Source organism: Corvus hawaiiensis, chromosome 15 (assembly GCF_020740725.1).
Source record: "Corvus hawaiiensis isolate bCorHaw1 chromosome 15, bCorHaw1.pri.cur, whole genome shotgun sequence".
In the NCBI taxonomy this organism is placed as follows: domain Eukaryota; kingdom Metazoa; phylum Chordata; class Aves; order Passeriformes; family Corvidae; genus Corvus; species Corvus hawaiiensis.
The window spans coordinates 8,311,763-8,337,376 of NC_063227.1; the positions used below are offsets into that span (position 1 = coordinate 8,311,763).

At 46.2% G+C, this 25,614-nt stretch overlaps 2 protein-coding genes across 5 annotated transcripts in view; one reads left to right on the forward strand and one right to left on the reverse strand.

The window, feature by feature from the left end:
* Positions 1-8,508: 8,508 nt before the first annotated feature.
* LOC125333982 (thymosin beta-12-like) lies at positions 8,509-11,335 on the reverse strand. 2 transcript variants are annotated; one of them, XM_048320318.1, is made up of 3 exons: positions 11,259-11,335; positions 10,264-10,371; positions 8,509-8,846 (listed from the first exon to the last, which is right to left on the reverse strand). In XM_048320318.1, the coding sequence occupies exons 2-3, from the start codon at positions 10,361-10,363 to the stop codon at positions 8,809-8,811; spliced, it is 138 nt and encodes a 45-aa protein (XP_048176275.1). In that variant the 5' UTR covers positions 10,364-10,371; positions 11,259-11,335; the 3' UTR covers positions 8,509-8,808. The 2 variants fall into 2 exon arrangements, with proteins under 2 accessions (XP_048176275.1, XP_048176274.1); XM_048320317.1 differs by lacking the exon at positions 11,259-11,335 and adding an exon at positions 11,000-11,132.
* Positions 11,336-21,596: 10,261 nt separating this feature from the next.
* Positions 21,597-25,614, forward strand: part of FAM13B (family with sequence similarity 13 member B) — a 44,921-nt gene continuing 40,903 nt past the window's right edge. The window contains exon 1 of one of the 3 annotated variants that reach the window (XM_048319750.1): positions 21,597-21,826. The gene's annotated coding sequence lies outside the window, so the exon portion shown is untranslated. The remainder of the gene's footprint in view (positions 21,827-25,614) is intronic. The other 2 variants (XM_048319747.1, XM_048319748.1) reach the window with 2 other exon arrangements.

Consider the following 25,614-nt stretch of genomic DNA (forward strand, 5'->3'; position numbering starts at 1 on the left):
CAAAGGGGATGTGTCCCTGTGCTGCACAATACTCCATCCCAGAGCACTGCAGGTGTTGGGCAGCCCTTCTGCACACCCAGCTCTTCCAGGAATTGTTAATTTTAGTCTTCTCATCTTTCCTGTACTGGGGAAAATATGTCCTCGTTGCTCTGCCTGCTGCACAGTCTCTTGTGGGCTGCTGCAGTTCCCAGCAGGAGCAAACAGAGGCAGGACCCAAGCCCTGGACCTGGCAGTGCTGGTGGGAGTTTTGCCTGTATAATGAATATGTTTGGATTAATGAATAGTAATTGGGGATGGAGATGTAACTGGAATCAGGTATTGTGCCACACCTACCCCACAGGCTTGGTTCTCTTCATGCCTGTTTTGGCACACAGAAGTAGCCCGATATTCACTGAAAACAAGATTAAACCACCCAACAGAGCCATCTTAGGGTGTGCTTTCCCAGTGACGAAATTATCCCAAGGAGTTCCTGTCTCTCGGCAGCACTTTGTGCCCTCAGCTGTACCAATGCACCCAGTTTTTCTGTCTTACTTTTAGCCCTGATTTCCAGCTCAGCCTTGTGCAGCGTGATGGGGTGAGCAGTGAACTTCATCAGTGAAGCCACAAAAAAGCAAGTCCAAGGTAAGAGCCCCTTCTACTGAAGGAAACACATTTTGGGATAGAAGCCAGGACCACAGGAAGCTCCAGGTTGTACCTTTTGGTTCCAGGAAGGAAAAAATTTGAGGTTTGGAACCAAATTCTGATCTTTCTAGACACAAGCTGGCGAGGGACATAGGTGCTTCCCAGCAAGGGCTGTCAAGGTGACTTGGGAATGTCCTGATGGGGATTGTAGAAAAGGCCTCAGAACATTGCAGAGCTCTTGGATCTGTGCACACAGGATGATGTGTTTAGGCTAGAAATGAGGAAATAGAGAAAGTGGGGAGTGGGGTAACTCTTTTGAAATTCCTTCAACAAGAGGCAGAGAAAGGGGCTCAAGATGTAGATTTAACTTGTTGTGGGCTCACCATGTGTCAGGAGTGAGCTGGATAAGCATGGCCCCACTGTGGTGGGGAGGATGGGCTGGGAGATGGGTCAGGACCCCTCCAGCCCAACTGACTGGGGACAGTGGCTGGAGGGGGATTTCACCGTGTCAGCAGCAGTGCCCATCTCTCTGGGGAAAGCTCTTGAGAGGACTTGGCTGCCCAGTCAGCCCTGGAGAGGCAGCTCCATGACCTGATCAGCCTCACCTCACCTGCTTCCTTTAGGTGTGTCCCCCAAAACCTACGGGGCTGTTTACGCAGCAGTCTTATAAAGCAGGGACAAGTGTTTTGTTTTTCTCTCCCTCATTAAAGGAAGTGTCATGCAAACGCTGTCAGTGCAGCAGATAGGTTACCACCCAGGCATCTGCATGCAGGGACCAGATCTCTGTCCTGGCAATGTGTCCCCTCCCAGGTGAAAGCCTGTCCAGGAGGAGATTAGGCACTTGATACAGAGGAAAATTATCACCTCCTTCTTAATTATTCCCAGCCAAACTCAAGTTAAATTAACTGATTACAACCTGGCTCATGCGGTGCTCCCTGCCCTTTCCCAGCATGGGTCCTTGCACTACCCCTTTGTGGCTGAGGCTCTGTCATCCCTCCTGTCTCCCATCCATTTCATGTCACAGATCAAGCTTAAAGATCTTAAATTCTGAGTTGGATGATATGGGTGTTGCTGCTGGCTCTGTCTGGCACACTCAGTGTGGGAGGTTTTGAAATTCACAGAAGAGAATGGTGATTTGAGCCACGAATATTTTCTTTAAACTTGTCTTTGTTTCTTTGGACAGAGGGATTCCAAGTGCAGAAAGCTGTGGTTTCCTCTGGAGGAACCAGGGAATCTGGGCTGAGAGCAACTTCAAAAATTCTTTGAGTTTTGCTGGGAAAAACAAAGTGAGGAGAAAAGTTGCTTCTGGCACCAGCTTTGCCCATGAAGGCAGTGGGGAGCCTGCACCGCTGAGGGGTTTGTTCCCCCTGCGGTGCCCACCTGGGCTCTGGCACTTTGCTGTGGTTCCCCCTGAGGAAACCCCTCTTGCCTTGCCTGTCTTCTCACAGGGTCAAGCTGCATATTTCCATTTCATAGTGCAGCTGGGCATTGATGCCATGTTCATACATCGCTTTCATCAGTCTGGTAGTACCATGCATTTATTCATCTTTGAGGTGGGAGGAGACATCTCCAGTGTTATCTGAGGTCAGAGTGGGATGACAGCTCTTTGCAAGGTCTCTGGTTTTACTAAACCAGTTTTAGGCCCTTAAAGTTGATCCAATGGGAATGTGTAAGGTGGGGATCTGGCTCAGGGGTTCAGCTCATCAGCATCCTCCAGGCACAGAGAACTGTTAGGACACTCCATGGGCTGAATTTTTCCCAGTGACACCCTTTAGAAACAGATTTCCTTGATCATATTTGCTTGGTAAATCCCAGATGAGCGCTGAACACCTGAGCTGTGGTGGTTTTGGAGGGAGCTCTGCCCAGCCCCGTGAGGATGAACGCAGTTCGCTTTGCATTTGTTAACTCGGAAGGGGTGGAAATGGAGCCAAGCCCACAGCGCCGGGATCAAACCCACGGGCACAGCGCCGGGAGCGGAGGGTGCCCGGCGCTGGGCGTGCCCGCGGTGATGTCCCGGCAGTGTCCCGGCAGTGTCCCCGGCAGTGTCCCGGCAGTGTCCCGGCAGTGTCCCCTCAGGCTGGTGACAAGGCTCCCCCTGTGGGACGGCCCCGCGCCGCACACCCGTCCCAGCCCAGCCCGGGAGGCACACGGCGGTGGCACAGGCTGCAGAGTGCCCCCAGCCGAGCACCTCAAGCGGCAGCTGGGATAAAATCTGTGCAGCAATCTCGCTGCCAGAACAACCTGTGGGGAGTCTTCCATGCTCGCTGCTCGGGTAGGCTGGCCAAGCCCTGGGATTTTCAAGACGTATTGAGGAAACAAAAAAGATCTCTGTTGTGGGTCTGTGGTTCAACTGGCCGTGATGGAGCTGGGTGGGCAAGAGCAATCCTCCAGCAGCACGCACAGCGCTCCTGCCCCCAGGGTCACATCATTGTAGCTGCCCCTATCTCCTTCTGGATTGATGCCACCAAAGTCATCAGCGTTACTGAGGATGTCTGCCAGCGTGAGGGAGCTGCAGCTGGCACAAGCTGACACCTCTTCCCTCCCAATGCCCGTGCTCCTTGCCACCCGTGCTGGTACCAGGTGAGGTCTGTGCTGCAGCCGATGCACATGGCCAGAAGCAGCACTGTGGGCTTGAGTTACCCAGATCCCACTGAAATAAGAGCCCAGACAAGACAGAAATACAATGGTGAGTCTGGGGGAGCAGTGAAGAGGCTGGAGCTATTATAAAGCCATTATGGAGCTATTGCAATACTATAAGCTATTGCTACTTCTGCTCCCTGGAGACAAGGGTCCTGGAGTGGGAGCGATGCTGCTGCCCCAGGGCATCCCCGCCGCCTCCATCCCTGCACTTGGGCTCAGGCCCAAAAGCACACGCCTTCAGCCAAGGCACCTCATGCCTGATTTCTTCATTGCTAAATGAAATGTGTGATTTTGGACCTGCACACCTGTTCCCTTAACACTTTGTGGTGGTGACTCCTCCCAGGGCTAGCAAGGATGGGGGGACCAGCTGTGGTCAGGCGTGGCCTGGTGTAGCTCCTGTGATTAGACAGAAAAATAAAACCTCAGTTCTTCTCTCTGAGGAGAATTTTTTCCAGCATCACGAGAAAACAAAGCAGACCAAGAGGGATTATTTTCCCCAAACAAGATGCTGTTTGAAAACACCCACTTGGAGTCACACACAATTTTTTTCCTCCCTGGTTGTTGCAACTTTGCCAAATCAAAAATTTGGATACTGAGTTAGCTTCTGAATTCATGAGACCAGCTTAAAATTCCTGAAACTGTTTTTTTTATTTTGAAAATTCTCTTTCTTTTTGTTCAGTGCCTACTGCTGGAGCCTTAAAAGACCTCATTTTCATGTCCTTTTGACCAGAGCAGCTACAAACCCCCTTTTTCTCCCCCCTCCCCTTCCTTTCTTCCTGATTCCCAATGGATTGAATGAATTCTGGACCCGGGCCTTGAAGCAAACATGAAGCATTGGGAGATTTGCAGTTGATGGTAGGAGTTGTCAAGAGCTGTTGTCAGCACAGCTTACAAGATGTGCAAGAACCATCACCAGCAACTGTTCCTTCCCAAGCCAGCTCTCCTGACAAGACAGCGAGCACACGGAGCCGCCTCTCCCGGCGCAGGAGATGGGAGCAGAGCTTACCCTGCTGTCAGTTTGAGCGGTGTTGGGTTGGAGCTGGAGAAACACCCCCGCACACGCACACACCTGCTCCCACGCAGCCTGGCTCAGCCCCAGCCGGCCCCGTGCTGCCTTTCACGCTCCAGCCTGAGTGGGTTTTGCTGCCGGGACATAGCTCAGTGCCCTGGATCGGGCTGGGACAGCCAGAGCTCCCTGGGGACTCACGGACACGCTGGGTGGGGACAGGTGGAGAGGCCAGGGCTGGCTGCTCGTGCCAGGGCTCCAGGAGGACACAGTGGCTTTGTTTGCCTGTGCAATGTGGGAGGCTCCCCCAGCTTGGCACCAGAAGGTTTGTGCTTTTTAAAAGACTATTGTTTTCACCCTGTGTTTTTGGAAAAACAAGGGGTGAGCCAGGCAGAGGCATGAGAACCACCCTGGCTTCTTCTGCCTTGAGTTTCTGCTGCTGTGGGCACCTCCCTGGCAGCACTCCCAGCCCCTGACCTTCTTCCCACATGGTGCAGTTCAGACCCCTGATCCTACAGAGCTTTGGCAGATCTCATTTGCTCACATCTCTCCCTTGTTTCTTTCCCTGAGCCTCTCTTAGCAGGATAGGTCTCCGCTGCATCAGGACCAGAGCTTATGGCAGAACAAGCACACCAAGGTGTTTTTCAAAGACTTCTCCAGCCTTGGCCTTGCATGGACATCCCAGCTTTTGTTGTGGTGGCCAAGCCACTGGCCAAAATGCATTGCCCTCATCACTGCAGAGCTGTGGCGTGTCTCAGCAATCACAGGACTAATGACCCAAATAAGAGAGAACACCCAAATATATTTGAAAAAAGCCCCATATGTGTTTTGAGACTCGGCAGTGGTATCTGAGCTGGGGCTGGCAGGGTCTCCAGTGCCTTTTAGCTGGGCTCCAGCTGTGGTGGAACACACACATGCCCTTTTCCTAGGAGAACTAGGCTCAGGGCTTGTCCTCCCTGGCTTTCACTGCTATCAAATGCCTGCCTAATGAGATTTATTAAATCAACTAACTTTGGTATAACAATGACAGGAATGCAGATCTCCTCTGCCCAGCCGGGGCTTGCTGCAGCTGTGCACAGCAATTAGAGGTGACTCACAGGGGCAGGTGGACTTGGCCAAGATCCTGAGAGGGCTGGCCCTATCCCTGGGATCCAGGGGGCAAAACTGGCTTCATGGTGGTGCCAAGAAAGTGGGTGTTTATCTGCATATAATGATTTTTTTTGGCCATAACTGCATTAGCATGGAAGGCATTTGCAAGGTAACACCTCATTTATGTACCTTTACATAACAGCAAGGGGCTGCTGCTAATCGGCAGAAATATTTAAGTTTCCCACCTGGAGCTGGTTCTGTTTACTGATGAACTTGTCTCCAGCTCAGCTGCCCATCAGCTTGGAGGCTGGGAAAGGGCCTGAGCTCCTGGAGTGGGTGGCTGTTGGGGAGCCTTGGAGCTGGAGGATGCTCTTCCAGGGAGTGAAGGTCAGGTTAACGCCCAGAAGGTGTTTCCTAGGTGTGGGTAAGGTGTTCGCTTTGGTTTAGCTTGCCTTGGCTCTGCTCATAGCTCCCTCTCAATGGCAGCAGCAAATATTTCCTTGTGTAATGCCTGGAAGGATGAAAATTCACTGTCTCAGCCTGAAGTCATGAGCAGTTTCCTGGTTGGTGTCCCCAGCTTGCCCCACAGATAAGGGCTGTAATGCTCTTTGGTTAAGATAACAGGGAGCCAAACCTGTCCCTGCTCTTGAGAAACTTTAATCTCCTGATCCAGTTCCTGGGTTGAAATGGTCTCCCACAGCAGCAGAGAGGGATGTTTCTCAAATCAGAGTACTGCAGCTACTTGTTTTTGACTTTGAGCCTCTCTTAACTGCTAATTGTGAAAGAAGCACTCCCCAAGCCCTGCTATAAAGCCATGCTCCACCTGGGGCAGGTGGGGGAAAGCTGGGAAGATCTGGCCTTTAACCTTGAGGAGTTTTTCCAGGTGTGCAGGTGTTTGTAGCCTTTGTCGTCAGATCCAGGGGTGGGGAACGTGACTAAAGTTCTTCTCAGCCTATTTAGTGGGGTGAGACGTGTGGATAAAAGCACTGAGATGTTGGGTTTACTGTTTCAGGCTTTAAATGCAAAAAGCTAAATTGGGAGCAGGCTTCATGGGGGGAGACTGAGCCCTGCAGCAGGAGCAGCCCTGAGCCAAGTGCTTGGGGCAAACCTGAGCTGTGCTGCCAATCCTTTATATCTCTGCAAACACAAGAGCAGAATATCTCTGTTGTTTTCTTGCTTTGGCCAGACCTCCCTCCCCTCCTGCCCAAAAAGTGCAGGCTGAGGACACAGCCCAGACCTTTGATTTTTGGGAGAACTTAGGGGCACAGAGACCAGCCCCTGTTTCAGTGATGCCAAAGAAGTTTTTTGGTGATTTACAGTGTATTTGCTGAGCGAGTTGGCAGGTGCTCTGAACTGGCAGAGATGGAAGGAGGTTGTCATGCAGAACAAAACTAAGGAGAAAGTCTAATCTGTGGCCTTACTGCTGAATGCAACACAGAACTTAGAAACCGTCTGGGGGAAAGTAATGGGTTGAATGAATCTGGTTGAACAGTAGGAACTATACAGATTTCCATAGGTGGTGTTGCTGTAAGTGCTATCTCTAAATGCTTCCTCTATGAAGGAACCATCATCAAAGCAAATATTTAAATAATGTCAGAGGCTCCTTGACCCTGAAGTGTGCAGGGCTGAGGGGAGGGCATGAGTCACAAAGAAAATAGCTCTGTTTTCCTTGTTGCTCAACCTCTTGCAGTCCTCACCTTTTATATAAAAATTAGTATTAATGAATCCAGCTGACCTTAAAATAAGTACCTCTTTGAGTCAGGTGCCAAGGGGTCCTCCAATGAGAATGTGAAAAAAACCCCTTGGTCATGAAAAGAAAACATCAGCAGTGTTGAACTGATGAATGTGGATTGAAAGAGCAGCCTCAGCCCTTTGGACACCACCGACATTAACAAAGCTCTGACAGAAATCACTGGTCCTCATGCCCTGTGTTTTCCTTTGGTCTCCTGCTCACCTCTGGTTACTTTCTGTTACCACCAAAGTCGCAGTCTTGTGGATCCACTGCTACTTTTAACTGCAGTTCTGACTATTCACGTTCAATGTCAAGTGTCAAACAACCCTTAAGTAAACAAGAACTTTCTGAACATCACCCCAACCATTCCCTTCTGTTTTCTGAAGCCTGTAGGCTGCCTTCTGCCTCACCTCATGCAGGTACAGGCCCAGACTAACCCTGCTGGAGTACACAGAGCTACTCTCATTTCACAGCACAAGTAGGATCAAACTGAAGCTCCAGGGACAGCAGTTTATCTGCCCAGAGTAAGCACTTGTTTTTCTAATATGATTGCAAATTAATTCCAGAGATAACGTGATACCATGTAATTGAGAGTCCTCTGAGCTGGTGGTACCAGAGTCTGTTTTTGCCAAGTCCTCTGCAGACCAGTGAGGATGTTATTGCATCACCAGTAATGAAGATTTAGGGAGTCTTTTCTTGCTTGAAGGCTTGTGTCTTACATCCCTGTGCTGCTAAAGGTCTTTCTCTCATCCCTAAAAATCAATGCAATACTAAATTTTCTTTCTTCCTTCCACCTTCCCTCATTCTTGTATTGCTTGGTATGAGATGGGCCAAGGGCTCTGTGTGTGCTGCAGTTATCCCAAGGTTGACTGGATCTTTGCAAGTTAGAGAGATAAAAAAGCTGTGCAGAGGCAGCTGCAGCCCTTTTTTAAAATCTGAAATATTAATTTGAGTATTTCCTCAGCCCAACCATCAATTTGTCATGGAATCTGTAAGTGGGTACTTGTCTCTGGAACCTCCAGCCTACTACAGGACAGGACTGAAGCAGGCCAGTGATTTCCCATCTTACTCGTGCCTGCTGCCAGGCTGGGGGTTTCAAAGTGCAGGAGCTCCTGGCACACACAGTTCCTATTAAACACTCTTCTGAGTGACACAAGGGATGGGAGTGAAGTCTCCAGGCTGCTGTGAAGGCCATCAGGGGGGTTCCTGTGGGTTGGTGCCACCTGGGGCTCTGGGATTCTGCGGGATACAGATGATGGAGAGGGGCTGTGTTCCAGCCAAGGGACCTGTGGGTGCCTGGGATAACCCTTCCCCACCTGACCAAACTCCTGAGCTGCTGTGGAAATGCAAAGAAAGCGGGATAGATGTTAGTAAGAGTTGCAGTGTAAACCCCATTTCTGCAAGGCTCAAAGACAGTTGATCAGAAGAAACCTGTTTATTGTGAGGTTTAGGAAAACAATTTTTATGCAAATTGCTTTTTTTTTTTTGCCAAGTAATGGAGTTGATACAGAACTTGGAATTATAATTTTAAGAATACAAATACATAGTATCTTCTTCAACAAACACAAAACAGACTTCTCCAGGGAACATTAAATGAACAAATGTTTCCTAAAATAAATGGGCAACAAATATGGGGTGGGAGGGACAAAATAAAACAACAGTCCAACTCAGAAGCCAAAACCCCACTGAAGAAGCAGCAGTCACATCTTCAATTTTATACTCAGGCTGTACTTTCACTTTGCTTTTCCTGTTCAATAGCTGGCAGAAAAAGAGGAAACAAAAACACCATCAATAAACATTACTGTTTATGAACAGTAAACTTAGCCTTCCTATGGAGACAGACTGAGAGAGTTTTGGGGGTGTACCGCCTGAAGAAGAGAAGGCTCTGGGGAGACCTTAGAACCCCTTCTAGTGCTTAAAGGAGCTCCAAAAGAGCTGGAGGGGGACTTTGGACAAGGGCTTGGAGTGACAGAAAAAGGAGGAATGGCTTCACACTGACAGAGGGCAGGGTTAGATTAGATGTGAAAGAGAAATTCTTCCTTGTGAGGGTGGTGAGGCCCTGGCACAGGTTGCCCAGAGAGGCTGTGGCTGCCCCATCCCTGGAAGTGTTCAAGGCCAGGTTGGACAGGGCTTGGAGCAACCTGGGATAGTGGGAGGTGTCCCTGCCCATGGGAGGGGGTTTGAACAAGATGCTCTTTTAAAGTCCTTTCTAACCCAAACCATTCCGTGATTCAATGATAATGGTTCTGCAGGATACAAATTTCTATGATCATACTTAAAGCCAGAGAATGGTTAAATCCCTATTTGGTTTTTTTGGTTACCCTGAAAATGACAACTCATACCCACATCTGTGTAGCTGAAAGGGAGCAGTTCATGATGTGCAGAGCTTCCCTTGTATTTACAGCTTTGGCATTGGCAAGGATAACAAAACAGGGAAAAAACCCAGGTATCTAATGTTGAGGGACTGTGCATCTCCATGGCTATCAGCACATACATCCAGTGATTAGCAATACTCTTCTGAAGGAAACTGCTCACAAAATCTGCTCCAAATGTTCTTTTCATATCTGAAGCTGAGCATGAATCCTAGGCTTATCTGGCTGCCTGTGTCTGGGAGAAGACCCTGCATGAGAAAAGCTCAGGGGTGCTTTTCTGAGGGAGATTGCCTGTTAGATGAGGATGATGATAGGTTTTGCTTGCAGCGTTATTCCCAGAGAAGGTGCCTGGAGGTCTCCTGCCCGTGGCTGACAGCAGGTACCAGTGGGAGGCAGCAGCTCATCTGCCTGATAACATTAAATCAGGAGCTCGGGCACCCTCTGGGGATACTGCCTGGCCTGCCAGGGATGGGAAAAGGTTCCCCTGTGCCTCCAGAGGAGCTGGTAGCAAGGTAATTACAAACAGATTGATCCTGTTACCAGCACCCAGTGGGAACACTGGTCTTGCTTTTAGCAGAAGCAAGAGCAATCCCATCAGAAAGGGTTTTTCAGACAAAATGCACTATTGGTTATAATTACTCATATCCTTGGAAGCCCAGTATAGAGTCTTAGTATTATCCCCACTTAAAGTCAGGGATGAGTTTGAGCCTGTAATCCTGTGATTAGTATTCATTTTGCATATGAACTGCAATACAGATTATGTCCTTGCTACTTGTACTTCAAATAGCCTCATAAGCACTTACTTTCTTTAGTGGGCAGTGGATTTTTCTCTCTGGTTTCTGTCTTCTTCAGCTTGGTCTTGTCAAATGTTTCAATTTCTGCAAAATCTGGTTTGTCGGACATGGTGGGTCCTGACAAAGAAAGGGAAAACACACCCATGGCTTCATTAGCTAGTGCTGTGATATCAGCCATCTGCAAAGCATTTTCTCCTCAAGAGAAAAAATATAAAAATACCATAAAAATGTTTATTCAAAAAACCCCCACAAACCTAGCACCCAATGTGGGACCTTTCCCTGAGGCTTGGCTCTTTCAGAGCAAAAGAGGAAAGGCATAAATAGAATTTTCTCTAGATTTCTCTGATGAAATTCCTAAAAAGCATAGTTTTCACATGGCAACAAGAATAATCAGTAATAAAGAGACAATGCTTAATTACCAGTAATCAACGGTGCCCCCTGACATAAACCTGTATTTTAAGAAATGCTGCTAACAGGAAAATCTACAATAAACGCCAAATCCAATAGGAACAAAGAGCTTCAATTATGATTTTCTTTTAATTAATAGGATTTGTCTTTCATTCTGAGCCCCCTGTACTGAGCACATCCATCCCCTGAGCTGCTGTGGACACTTCAGCGTAACAATAGAGGACCGGTTCCCCCAGCCCTTTGTTTGCTCTTGCTCCATACCCCAGTCACAGCTCAATGGCTTTGATTATACTCTGTTATAATAAAGAGAAATCCACAAAGCACACCAGCATTTCACCTGTCAAAACTTCCCTAATCCAGTTCCTCTCTTTATTAAGAAATTCGAGTTAAAATCCAGCCTGGGCGTTATTTCCCTTATTTCAGTGGAGTCTCCCATCAAGGCAAGGTTTGGCCCGGAGATGGCTGATATAATTATAATTTTTCCTTCCTGCAGAAAATCAGATTTCATTGCTATCTGCACTGAGACAACAGAGTAAATATTCACAAGGAAAAAATTTAAAAAAAAATGAAAAGCTACTAAAACCACATGGCATTACCGTCTGGCTGCTCTCTCTTCAGCTGCTTGGTGGCCGTCTGAGGCAGTGTGAGTTGAAAAAGGTCAGGGTAATCCCTCCTCTCCTCTCCCCTCCTCCCCCCTCCCGAACCCATAGCTATTAATATTGATTAGTTCAGTGCTGGGATTGCTCAGCGTTTAGGGAAAGGACAGATTGCTCCTGTAGAAAGTGCATGAGGGAGGGAAATGGGAAAACTGACATGGAAAACTGCCAAAATACATCTTGATTTTTCTTTTTTTCTGTTCTCTTCATGTACCATGACAATCATATAGAAGTTTCCCTTCCCACCATTTTCCAGTGCTGAGGTTTGCAGTAAAGGTGAGGTTTGGGGATTGCTGCTGCCAGATTAGTTTTTGGGGAGGGGATTGTAGGTGCATTCAGCAACATGCCTGGGGATCATCCCCACCTGCCCAGACTGGCAGAAGCATAAGGGGGCTTGGGGCTGTGGAGGGCCCTCAGCACAGCCATGGTGTGATTGCCGTGATCAAGGGCCAAGTCTGCGATTAGCATGGCCCAGGCACCACAGTGACATCCAGGAATGTGTCCTGAAGGGATGTACAATGAATTTCTGCTTGCTCCTGTTTTGGTAGCTATTAATTCAGTTGCTGATGCCTCCCTCAGCCCATGGCTCTGGAAGCAGGGAGAGAAGGGCTGTGTGCATCCTCCTGGATACTGGTGTGGGTTTCCTCTTGTGTACCTTTCAGTGTCTCCATCTGAAATTCCTGTCTAGACTCCGTAATAGTCAGAAGGGAGGCAACAAAGTTGGGATAAAATTAACTGTGCCCTAGGAGTACCTGGTTTTCTCTACTGACTATGAGGCAGCCTGAACAATGAGTTCAGAGGGACAGAGATCTCTCAGCTGACTGAGAGCCCCGGGAAGGTCTGTGGATCTTTCTGTTGGCACCGCAGGCTTAGGTAGTGTGGGTTTGAGTCTGATATGTGTGCATGGAGAAAATGGTTTTAATGTGCTTAAATGTGTCTTAAGGATCTCTTCTTACAATGTTTGTTTAAATTAAAACAATGAACAGGCTTGTGGCTGGGCTTGATCTTAAATATTTTTCCCAACCTAAGGGATTTGTGCAGGCTGGCTTGGTTATCTCTGCATCTGCACTGACCACACAAAATCACTGTGTGTGTGCACCATATTTAATGTCAGGACTCAGTTCCTTTGCTTCCACCCCACATATCCAATCAGTTGTCACAAATAGAAAGCTGCATTCCTGCTTGAAACCCCCTGGGAAAAAGCAGGAAGGCAGCCACTTGGTGAATATTTGGTGTAAGCCGTAGCTGAGATTTGGCATTGAACAGTCTTTGTGTCTAGTTTAAAGAGAGAGCATTAACCTCTTTTTTGGCTGGACACAAGATTTAGAAGATCAGAAAAGACTTTAAAACATAATCTGAGTGATTCATGAATCCAGGCAGTTCATGAGTTTCAGTTTTTTAAATATTTGTCCATTTTTAAAATAACAATTATAATTCTGATTGTGAAGAGAGACTAAAAGGACAAAACCTCTTAAAATTCAAAAGTAGCACAACTTCTCTCAGTGGTAGAGAGCAAACAAAGTGTTCAGGACAGCAAAGCAGAAGAACCTCAGTTTGGGTTCTCTGTGTCCAGTCATGGGCTCTGCCCCCAGGATGCACAGCAGAGCTCAGGCTCTTCTAAACATGCTAAGACAGGGTGAGCACGCTTGTTTTCACCACCACTACCACTTTAATTGCCCAATTTATTGGCAAACTTAATATTAAAACCAATTTGGGATACATTGTTTGGGTTTTTAGGCTAAAGATGACCACGTTTTAAATTGAAATTGGGTTGGGTTTGTGAGGAAGGTGCAACAGTGCTAAGCCAAATAACATAATGATGAGAAATTACATGTTCTCACTCTGCTGAAATCAGGAGATACTCATCTCCATAACAAACATCTTGACCATTGCATAAAGTGCCTGTCAAGTTTCTGTAGCTTGTAAATTCGGTGCTGTGGTCAAACACAGCTTGTGTGGGATTCAAACCTCATGTTTACGTGCTCTGTGCAGCACACAGCTGGATGCAGTTTACATATGGAAAGTTTGGAATTTGGCCTGAGGGCATCACATACTTCGAGGGAAAGATGGGTAGGTAATATCTTACCCAATATCTTATCATCTGAGATGCCTTTTCCTTTCACTAGTAATGGAGATATTCTTGCTATATATGCAGCAAAGCTGTTCTTTGTCAGGTTTTGAATTGCAGGATTTCGGAGTCACCATCTTCAGTAAGGGGAACATGATGTTTGCCTGGCCTTGGGGTGACTGTGGTTGCAATGAACCTCAACTTTCTCTGTGTTGCACAGAGGCAGCAGAATGATCCAGTGTATGGAAATGTGAAAAACCAGGAAGCCAGTGGAGCATGCAAACTACAGACCCTTTATGGATGCTCTACACATAAAGCATGTAAAGCTACTTTGGTATGGCTGTGCCTGAAAAGCTGCCTCATACAATGGAAGCTGTGTTTTGTTTCAATTTGTTGCCAAAAGATGAAGGGCTGAGTCAAACCTGCCAGGACTGACACTTCTGATACCAGTGAGTCACCTACCATTGACAGCAGTAAACCATGCCTGGCAGCACAAGCCACTGAGTCTGTCAGACACCCACAGAGCAGCAGGGAAAAACAAACACTTGCTACCAGGATTCGGTAATAGGTGAGAGGAAACGTTTAGAGGGAGCTCAAGTGAAAAGTCTGAAGAGTGAGGCTGGGTGGTTTGGACCCTGCTGCCACTTGACCTTTTCCCTTGGCTGCTGTCACTTGGAAGCAGCGTACCCAGCCCGAGCAGGGCTGGGGCTGCAGGGACATTAATATATATTATCTATCTATCTATCTATCTATGGGCTGTAGCCTTTCGCAGGCTGGGGGATGCTGTGCTCATGTTTGGCACAAGAGGGGCTCTGGAAATGCCAAGTTTCATAGAGACGCGGTGGGCAACTGCCAGAAGAAGGGGTTTCTTTCTCTTTGGTGCAACAGTAGGAATCAAATGGTATCTATTTCCACAGGGAGCTGAGGGGGGACAAAGCACCCTAACGCGAGCAGCCGGGTAGAGGAACAGACGCTCGAGCAGATCAGTGTCTGTAGCTGAGCCAATAAGCTGACACAACTGATTTTATAATCACATTAGTGCTGTCTCGAAATAACACACCCACTCAAATATAACAGTGATTTCATTTTCAAAATGTTGTGGTATTTTTGGTGCTAAAGGTAGGGGATCAATTTGTCAAGGCTGAAAGCTGGGCTGGAATCTGCATGCACCCTAACTCCTGTAGGTCCCCGTGAGCACTGAGCAGGTAGCAGGATTGGGTGTACTATGATCTGTCCTTAGAAGGTTTCCCGTCCTCAGGGGAACAGGAAAAAGAAAAGACTACAGCTTCACTGAAAGGGTTTTCTTAGTTCTCTTTGTGCCTTTTGTTCCGTCTTGCTGCCAAAAAAAATATCCCTGTTTGGGAACGGAGACGGGTTCCCAGGCTAAGAGACAATGAATCCTGGGGGTGTAAGGAAGGCACTGATCCCTCTTTGGCAGACTGTCTGCTGTAATGCTGCACTGCCCATGAGTAAACACTCGACACTTGTCTTACAGTGGATGTTTTATCATTACCTAAGGTGTTTCATTTTCCTTATCAAGACCATTGAACCTTGAGGGTAGGTACATGGAGAAGATGAGGGGGGAGGAGAGGCAGCTGTAGATAGTCCTTCTCCTTGGGCTATTTTTTCCAACCCCATGTTTTCCAAATAGCTCAGGAGTTCAGACAAGTCTATATCAGAAGCCCTGTTGCAGCAAAGAGCAAAAGGAGAAAACATAAGCTCGTGGGAGTAGAAATTTCCTCTCTCCCTTTTTTTTTTTTCTTTTGATATTATAAAACTTGGTATGGGGGTGAATTTTTAAAAGTTTAACCAGATGGAGATTTTTGCAGCAGAGCTTTCTCAAGAACTGACCCAAAAGCGTGTCTTCCAGCACAAAGTACTTGGCTCTGGCCTGGCCCCTTCTAGCAAAATATGTTGACCTGTGCATGCATTATTAAAGGAAAAAGTAGAATTAATACAGAATGTCCATGCACAGACTTCCCCCCCAAAGCCAGGGTGGGGAAAGAAGCAAGTGATGTGTTAGTCACATAAGTTAGTGCTACAGAGCACATGATAGTTTGTAATGAATAGTGGTATAGAGACTCAAGTTTAGCATGACTTTGAGTCTTTAACAGTCTTTTTTTATTTTCCTCCTTTCTGTCTCTGGACAGAAGCATCTCCTGCAAGCAGAGTTTAGGGAAAGAGTAAGACAGGGAAATCTTGGATGAGCATTGGGAGTGTGCTCAAACATGGCTCTTCTCAGTGTAGCTGGCTGCTCTGGAATTAAACAATGCACTCTTGGGATTCTCCCTCTCTGCTTCAGACAGGAGAAACATTACCATTCCTAATGAAGTTCAAATAGTGGCACCCACTGTGCAGCAAATAGATAACCAACATAATCCAGGAGAAGATAATCAAAGATCATAAAATCCAGAGATCTACTAACTCTATATTAACTTCATATTTTCCTTTTGTCCAGAAGAGAAAGGACAATAGGTGGGTCTGTTGTTACAGTCCGTGTTGTGCTGGGGTAGATACAGAGGTGTACTCCTCACTCCTGAGACACAGGGCTGTGGATGTGGTTTTGAGGGGTGCCTCACCAGCACTTCTCTTTGTGTTGCCAAATCATTCCACTCTCAGTAGCCTGGGACTCCTGGTAGCTTGAGTGGTTTTATGTTTGGGGAGAAGAAGATAAACCCTGAAGTTTTTCAGCTGCTTAAGGAAACAAGGCCGCTGAAGCAGAGGAACAGAAAAGGCAGCCAAGTTATCTTTTCTAGCTGATTACTCTGAGCAATTTACAGAATAAAAGCTTGTATTTCTCCATCATCTTTTCCAAAAATCATTTTCCAATTTTATAAGCTTGTTATACAGTGTAACCCAAACACATGGGTATTACATGCTGTGTACAAGGTCAACAATTATGTAAGAAAGTGGTCATCACTAAGTTCCACATCTGTTAACTTCTGCCTTTTTGATGAAAGCTGCAAGTATTTTACGTTAAATGCTGTTTTTCTTTTTTAAAATGTAAAAAAAAAAAGAAACACGATACTATTTACTTCTCCTGGCATCTGAAGTGAACATCTCTTTCTTCAGAACATGACTGAACTAGAAAATTTTATGTAAAGTGCTGAAATCAGTTGGATTAAAGCTCTGTCTTCATCCCAGGGTTAACCTGAGCTCTGTCAAAATGACTCCTCTGGAGTTAGTGTACCTTGAGTGTGAGTGACCACACCATGAAATAACATGGGAACAGCAGAGAGTGATTGTGTTGGCAAATGACAAATTGTGGTAACGTGAACTGTAGCCTTTCCTCAACCCAAGGTAAAAGCACCACAGCAGCTTGAGTATAGATTCCATGTGAGTGCAAAGAACAGGAATTCAACAGGGATGGGGACGTACAAGCTTTAATTTGAGTTAACTTTAACTATCTTTGGGGCATGAGTGTGTATGTCTACAGCCCAAGCTGGTGAATGCAGAGAAAAGCAAATAGGAAGTAAAAATACAAGTGTGCAACACCGCAATTTTTGCTTGCCTGGTGCATACGTTGAGTGATTTTCCCCTTTAGATGAATACTAGCTTGCATAAAATTCAAATAACTCAGCTGTCTACAGATGGGGGCTGGGGAGGAGTGTGGGAAGGGGAACAGACGGAAGGAAATGGAGCTGAGAAGACTGAATTAACCTTTCAATGTCTTGAATTTCAAGGAGGGAAGAATCATCTCTTGTTAAGTCTGCAACCATGCAATTAAAATATGAACAAGCCTTAGAAGCCACATTTGACCCATATTCCTAGATTTCTACTTTAAAGACAGATCTTCTAAAACCAAGATTCAGATCCAAAAAGTGTTCAGAGGAAGAGAAAAAAAACCCTCATGCTGTAAATGTTTATTTTAATCACAGAACTCTAGTAGAAAAATGAGTAAAAATGTCTGACATTTACGCAGAACATGTGCCTTTGATATTGAATTCAGTTTTAAAAAACCCTTACATATGTGTCTAGTAATGGCTGACAGTCTTTGAAATGATGAATGGTTTTCTCCGGGCTGGAGTTTGTGTTTCTATAAAATAGATCCTTTCACCTGCTTGCTTGAGAAGTCCCATTTGTTAATACAAGGCAAAGCTATAAAAATGAACTTTGATTCTTAGGTGCCCTTTTGGACACCATGAATTAGAACAACTGGATACTTGCTGATATGAGAATTTCCATGGAGAGTTATGGATGTCCAGAATGGCCAAGTGTCATGTGCTGGGCATCCTGGAACAAAATGTTTGTTAGAAAATGTTATAATGCTGGAAAAGAAGAACAAAGTAAAGACTCAGTTTGGGGACGTGTGTCAGTTTCTGGATGAAATATGCAGGAAAGGAAAGGTCTTTGCAGAGCAACCAGCTGGAAAGTGTTTGCTAATTCCTGCTTGGTGGTGAAAGGACTCACGTTTGTCAGTATTTTTTGCAAGACATCAATAGGATCCACTTAAAGCAAAAATTCCAAGTTCAGAAGAATGTATCAAATAATTTTTAAGTGAACAGTTAAACCCAAAAGCAAACACTTTGCTGACATACAGATAATTTCCAGGAAAAACTGTTTGGCATATACTACACAGGTATTACAACAGACAGTGCCTTGTTTGGCTACGTGTCAGATTCCCATTTCCTCCCAATAAGACAATAACCTAGTATGAAGGTGAGGAGTTGCATGGCAGGCTACCAACCTTCCAAGGATTTGATGACTTTGCAAAGCTGATTTAAGTTTTGAAGTATTTTAGCTCAGTTTGTACTAAGCCTTGTACAACAGTGAGCACAGTTGGGATAAGGATATTTTTCTTCAAGTAGCTTCAGTTTCTGATGAGGCGTAATGCAGGGCTGTTGCTGGAAGTAGACTTAACTGGAAGCTAAAGTCGTCAGAGAATATTTATTCTAAAGTCATTCTAGGTCAGGATGGGAACTGGGGATACATGAAGGAAACATGGCTCCAGTTCTTCTGTGACATATACAGGCGATAGTGATTGTGCTCATGAATAGCTTTTCCTGAAAACAAGGGAATTACACCAGTAATTATTTTAGATCTACTGAGTTACTTTGTAAGCACTTAGCAGTCAATCTCTGCAAAACTTTTAAGCTGAGCAGTTTAGCTGTAAGGACTTGTAAGAAAACACTGAGCTACAGAAATGGCTCCCCCTTCGTGGTGTGGCTCTGGACATGGATTTACTGATGAGGCAGGGATGCCATGGCACTCTGGCTCTTTGGTCCTAGGAGCCAGATGCTGACCAAACGCATCTGCCAAGCTCCTGGAGCTGTGCTGCAGCTGGGGAATGGGTCCTTCTGCTCCTGAGCAGTCTCACACTGGGGCCGTGTCACTGTACAAGGCAGTGCACTGTCATATGTCCTGACATGGGGTGACAGTGCTGTGTCACGTGGTGGGACTGCAGCCCTGCCCTGCACAACCCCTGCTCTGAACGTGCCTGTGGGTTTGGAGTGGGAAATGAGGCTGTGTGAGCTCTATAGCCTGTACAGCACTAGAGTGGGAGGAATATGAAATGCTGCCTTCAAAATTCAGGTGTGCCTGAGACAGTGGAAAAGGTGATGGGAACAGCTAATGGACATTGCTCTATTGTGATGTTTAGGAGGGAGCTGAGAGGCAGATGCTTTCAACAGCAGCCACTCATTAAGTTGTTGCCTCTCTCCTCTCTGTATTTACTATCTTAGAAAATGTGGCTAAAGAACCAGATAGAGACTAAGATGGTGAAACACCTCAAGGGAAAGTCTTACAAGGAGCAGATTAGCTCACTGCGTTTGTTCAGCTCAGAGACGAGGAGACAGAGGGGAGCTCTCATCCATACCCTATAGCTTCCCTTAAAGGCAAGGGGAGATGCTGATCTTCTCTTTGATGACCAGTCACAGAACCTGAGGAAATGGAATGAAGTTGTGTCAGGGAAAGTTCAGCCTGGACATTAGGAAAAGGTTCTTTACTGGGGGTGTGGTTGGTCACTGGAACAGACTCCTCAGGGAACTGGTAACAGTGCAGTCTGCCAGAGTTCAAGGAGCACCTGGACAATGCTCTTAGTCACATGGTTCAGCTTTAGACAGTCCCGTGAGGAGCAGGGAGTTGGACTCTATGCTTGGGTCCCTTCCAATCTGAGATATTCTATGACTGTGTGACTCCCGGGTTGTCCTCAACCTTTCAAGTAGACAGCAAGAACACAAAGTGAGCAGAAAAGCCTAAAATGGCAGCCTGGACTGCATATGTCTGCCCCCTGCAAGGAGCCTTGGAAGCCTTTGAAAGGAGGTAGGATAAGCTGGCATGAAATGGTGCATTCGGAGCCAGTTCAGAGGAGGGAAGCCACTGCTTTGGACTCAAAACCAGCAAACAGGTGCTGTGCAGTGCCTGCCTACCTGCCTGCCTCTGCTGTCTGTCTCCTCTCACTGCGTGTGCTTTCTGTGTCAGGTTTCTTGCAGTTTTATTCCTGTCAGCTGGCCAATGTATCTGCTGAAGAGCCAGCTGGAGTCCACTCTCCCCCATGTTTCCTCAACAAAATTGCCAGCTTGTTCTGATTCAGTATCTTTATTGTTGTTGATGAGGCTAAATGAATCAGAAAGAACACGGGTATGTATACAAAATACAAATTCGGAAACCTCATCCTGATGTGAGGAAATTTTATTAGTGGTTCAAGTGGAGAAGTCTGCTGTGGAAGCAGATGGATGGAACACACAGACCCCCTGAGAAGCCATTTCCCCCAACCCTACATATTTTATTGGGTTTTCGTGGTACCTCCTAATGACGCCAAATCTTCCAGCAGGAAAGCAGAGTTTTAGATCTGATTAAACCTGGGTTAATTTACTGTGGGACTGTGACTCTCCCTTCTACGGATTCTAAATGCAAAACTTCTTAATGAGTCTTATAAATGTATCTCTAGATAAAATTCAGAATCCGTGCTGGAAAACCTGAAACAAAATCCTCCCAGCTATTGAAAATACAGACGTTTCAGTTAATCCCATCCTGCTTGTATAATTTTTTCCCCCCTTTCATATAGTCTTTGTCAGTTTTTCGTGGGGGAAAAAAAAAAGCTTTTCCTGAGAGGATTTTTACTAACTAAATCCAAGTTTCCTTAAATGCCTTTATTAAACCCACCACCTATGGCTGCTGGCACTGCATGACAGAAAAAGCAGTTGTAGTTTCAGCGTGGCATGTGGGAACCACAGACTGCCAGGCACTGGTTTTAACACTTCGAGTGTAAGCTTGCATCTCCTCTCTAACTTATGCTAACTCACTTAAAGGGTGCTAAATTTTGTGTTTCAAAATGCATTAGCTCTTTGTCAAAGGGCACTTCGTTACTTCTGGCACGTTTACATTTGGGAAATGTTTGGCAGTGATTGCTCCTGAGCCTTCAAGTCAGAAAATTTGCAGGAAATATTTTAATATGGTTAACAGAAGAGCAAAACTGGAATCACAGAACCAATTAAGCCAGAAAAGACCTCTGAGATCATTGAATCCAACATATGTCAACCAGGCCACGGCACTGAGTGCCACGTCCAGGCTTCTCTTAAACAGCTCCAGGGATAGTGATGCCATCACCTTCCTGGGCAGCCCATTCCAATGTCTGATCACCCTTTCTGTGAGGAAATTCCACCTAATGTCCCAGCAAAGCTAGCAGGGTACGAGCCCACATGGTGCCACTACTGGCTGTGGCCACTCTCTGGCCGTGGGCACCCCAGGATGAGAGGCGAGTCTTAAACAGCACCAGAGGTGGTTTAGGTCGGACATCGGTAATTTCTTCACGGAAAGGGTGATCAGAGATTGGAACGGGCTTCCCAGGCAGGTATTTAAGGAACCACCGGACGTGGCACTCAGTGCCCTGCTGTGGTGGACACGGTGATGTTCGGTTCAAGGTTGGGCTCGATGAACTCAGAGGTCTCCCCCAAGCTATTTGATTCTGTGACTCTGAGCCCGCACGGGCCGAGGCGGGAGGGTGCCTGAGTCACCGTGCGGGCAAGAATATGAGGAAAACGTTAATTTTGGGATTTTGGGCCGGCCGCTCCCGCTCTCCTCACTCCCCCCCGGGCCGGGCCGCCGCCGCCTCAGGCCTCGGCCACCGCCCCCCCTCCCCCCCGCCCTCAGCGCCCGCCCCGCCCCGCCCCGCGGGCACGTGACCCCCGGGGGGAGGCGGGCGGGGGGGCGCGCGCTCTGCACCTGTCAGTCAGCGCGTCACTTCCGCCCGTCGCCGCCGCTGCCGTCGGGGACCCCCCGCTCGCGGCTCGGAGCTCGGAGCGGCTGTGAGGGCACGGACGGCGCCGGGTCCGGCAGCGCGGCGGCCGCGGCACACGGCGCGGGCAGCGGCCGGCGGAGGAGGGCTGCGAGGAGAGCGGAGCGGCGAGGAGAGGCCCGTGCCGGTCCCCGGGGTAGGAAGAGGCGGAGGAACCTGCTGGTGGTGCTGAGGACGGCGGGGAGGGCGAGTCACCCGGCAACGGTGAGGGGCGCGGGGCGCATGCGCGGGGGGTCTCCGCTCTGGCTGGCCGGTGTCACCTCAGGCTTCAGGAACCTTCTGGCACCGACGCCGAGCGGGGCGCGGGAACTTCCTCCTGCCGAGTTGCTGGAGCCGCTCGCAGGGAGCTGTCAAGAGGCGGGAGCGGCTCCCAGGCTGGTGTCGGTGGGACCTCGCAGGCAGCGCTGACAGCCCAGCTCCTCCAGGAGTTGTGTGCCCAGCACGGCCCAGCCTGGTGCCCCCTGCGATGGGGCTTGGCGCGCTGACAGCGTCAGCCTCGCAGCTCCCTGACAGCGAAGTTGGTCCCAGAAGTTGAAAGAAGGGCAGTCACTAAATTGCCTGTGATCGCGAAGGCAGCGCTGGCATTAAGAACGCTGGGTCATTGACTTAACGCGCCAGCCTGTGACCAAATGTGTCTTCCGAGGGATCTGTGGGTTTCCATTGTTCGTGGAAGCTCCTTAGAGATTTGAATATTTGAGTGGAAATGTTTCTTGCTATCAAAAAGTTGCTTTAACATGAGATGTTCCAGGGTGCTCCTTCCAGGTTTGGAAGAAACCGCAACAAAACCCAACAACAAAAACCCTGCCGTCACACACTGCAATGCCAGTTTTTAATGCACAACTCTCTTATTCTCAAGTTCCTTGGTCTGGCTGCATTTTAAGAAAATTTTACAAAATTTTTTACTGCTGTCAGGCTCAAGATGGGGAAAAGAAGTAACAGATGAAGAAAGTAAAAAGTAAATACTGTGTAATAACTTTTGCCTGTAAAAAAAAAAAGAAGAAAGTGAATATATAAAAACCTACAGTTGTTTATTTTTCTTTTGGCATGTGTTCCTGAATGTCCTCAGGGATGGAATTGTTAGTATATGAGTTTAGAACAAATTGTTAAACCATATTAGCATTTAGGTTTGAAGTTTTTCTGTCTTCTGTGCAGTCTAATCTGCCTGCCTAAGAAGAATAGAAAGCTGGTTTATTTGCCTGTATTATCAGCAATTTAGCTATTTTGTTTGTTTGCCTTTTTTTTTTCTGCTCGTTACTAGTAAATTGCTTTATATGTTCTTTGTTGCATAGACTTGAAAATGTTTAGAATCTCTTTTAATCTTCTTTGTCTCTATTTTATACATTGTTTGGCTCCATAGAGATCCTTTCCTTGTCTCGACTATGTAACAATAAGGAATTAAATACCTCAGTGTTTTGAAAGCATCTAACTGGAAATTTACCATATTGTTTTAGAAAAATCAATCAAGTAGACTGTCCCATGGTTACATTTAGGAAAGCTGACTCGGAGAAGCTCCTGGAAACTTAATGCTTGCAAATTTTGACATGGACAACACGTCAAAACATCTGAGTTTGGCAAATGATAGTTTTTATCTGCTCTGTGTTAGTTTGGGCACTTGGTTTTTGTGTTGCTTGGAACACTGGAGGATCTTCTTGCAGCTCATTAAAAGGCTTAATTTAACATTTGTCATGTGTGGCTCATACCCTGAGACCTGTGCAAGCAGTGAAGCGCTGCTTTCTAATGTACATAATGGCATGTTTGAAAAAGCAGGTGAGGCTGAAGAAATTCTGTGCATTTGGAACAGACTTCAGAAAGTTCTGTGAGACCCTGGTTGCTGTGTGTGAGGGCTCTATGGGGTAGGGTTTTTTCCTTTTCTAATACTCAGCCTTTTGGTTTCTGTTCAAATGTTACACTGTAGCAGTGATGCCTCTTTCCAGGGCTCATTGGAAAGTGAGCAAAACCTGCCAAGTCTGGGGTAATTTTTAAGTTAGGATTTTTTTTTTTTTTTTTGGTGTGGTTGTTCTCTCTTTTTTCCCATCCCCCACGAAAGAAGCTGCAGCTATGTGGAAGAGGAAGTGATGTCGGTAAGAGAATGCTTCAAGTTGTCCTCTAATTCAGTGCATAGCACCAGGTTAATTTTACTGCCATATTAACACACGAAAATCTAGTGGCCATTTAGGTGGGAGTGAACTAACTATGTGTAGGGCAGTTCATCATTTGCATCTGTAAGGACGAAGGATGGCAAACTTTTCAAACTTTTTTCCTTGCATTGCAGGCCTGGTTGTATATTTATTGATTATTTCAGATGTGAGGACTGTTATTTAAGGACTGAAAAATAACACTTTATCCAAAACATACGAGGAGGAGGTACAGAATCGAAGGACTATTAAATCTTCTGTGAAGGGCTATGGAAAAGGGAGATTGTTACTTGTCATGCAGTTTGTAAAGTGATGGCTCTTTCAGTTTTTCAGCAGAGGGGCTTTATGTCTCTTGTCAAAATTGGATTCAGGCAGAGAATACAAGAATTTTACATTGCTCCCTGGAAAGTTATTGAGCAATTCAGTCTTGCTTACTGTTATCTTCTGTAAGGTAAGAGATCTTACGTGCAAAAATTTTGTTTGAGAATGACTAGCTCTCTCAAAGCTTTGGTAAATTCAGATTTATCTTCACAGTTTGTACTGGCTTGATAGCCAGCTGTTGAGATTTGTGAAAATTCAGTCAGTTCAGGTGAATTCTGTGGATTATTGCAGCCAAAACCATAATATATTTGTTACTGCGTCTTCTACCAGGATTTTTTTTCCTGTAGAGCTGATTTGTTTTGAAGTCTAAAAAACATAGTTTAGAAGGTCAAAACCTGTTATGTTTGCAACATATGGGTGGAGTCGTTCACTACAAGAAATGGGTAATATTTTGCAGGACTGTATTCTGATCAGTGAAAATAGTTCTATTGTGATAGTAACAAATCATTCTAGTCTTGTGGTCTTTCCCTTGTAAATGTGTGAAATCCTGTATATTTGTTTTAAAAAAGAAAAGAAAGATATGCCAAACGAGCTTAAAATACAGATAGGGCTTTATGTTTGTGTTCAGACAGCTTGTAACAAAGACTGCGGTTACAGAGGCTTTTTCCTATTGAGAGGTTTAAATGGTTTTTATTTTCTTCACTGTTTGGACATTTCTAAGGACGTTTGGGTGGGGCATCTGCTCGATCTGAGCCCTGTATCTGGTGGGAACCCTGCGCTGATTGTCCAGGTTCCAGTCTTGCTGGCAGCTCTCCTCGTGTGTCTCTTCTGTTCAGTGTTCCCTGCAGTGTGTTCCGGATTAAAATTTGTGCTCAGCTGTGTAGGATAATAATACATGGGCAAAACTGAAAAGGTGAGAGCTGGAATCTTACGAATGTGGCTCTTTCTTCCTTTATGCTCTTTAAAAGTGTGTATGTTTGAAAGGTTTTCTCCCCTTTTTGCTGAACTTCACATTTAATGAAATCTTTTACTGTCTTGGCACTCTAGTAATGTAATCAGGTTAGTTAATTTTAGTCTGCAATGTAACTTTTAACCTTAAGGTTTCTGGTGGTGTCTTCAAATTTAGTCATAATCAAGTTTTGACAGGAGACATCAGTACCGGATCTCTTATTTTTGTCTTTTTTTTTTTCTTTCCCCATCTCTTGAAATTCAGAGAATTGTTGCTACAGCATTGAACTCTTCACTGAAATGTCTTAGTGTAGTGGGGAGGCTGAGCCTGTCCTTTATTTTGGTGGCATGTGCTCAAGGTTCTGACAGAGGCAGTGTTTCAATAGTGAAGGGGCTGTGTAACCATTTTGTAATCTGCTGAGTTCCAGTGTGTATTTCTGCTTATCTGTTTGGGAGGGGAGAAACAAACTGATGATAAATATATGTAATAGGATAACTTATGTATAATGAATTAAGTGCATTATGTATTTATAGTTTTCTTTTTTGTTGTCTCTGACGTAGCTTGAATTCAGTTCCAAAGTCTGTTTT

Excerpts from the sequence above, each read along its gene's own strand:
- LOC125333982 (XM_048320318.1), bottom strand. The coding sequence starts at position 10,363 with ATGTCCGACAAACCAGATTTTGCAGAAATTGAAACATTTGACAAGACC. Across the intron at positions 8,847-10,263 it reads TCCACTGCCCACTAAAGAAA|CTATTGAACAGGAAAAGCAA; the intron begins GTAAGTGCTTAT and ends TTTTTCTGCCAG.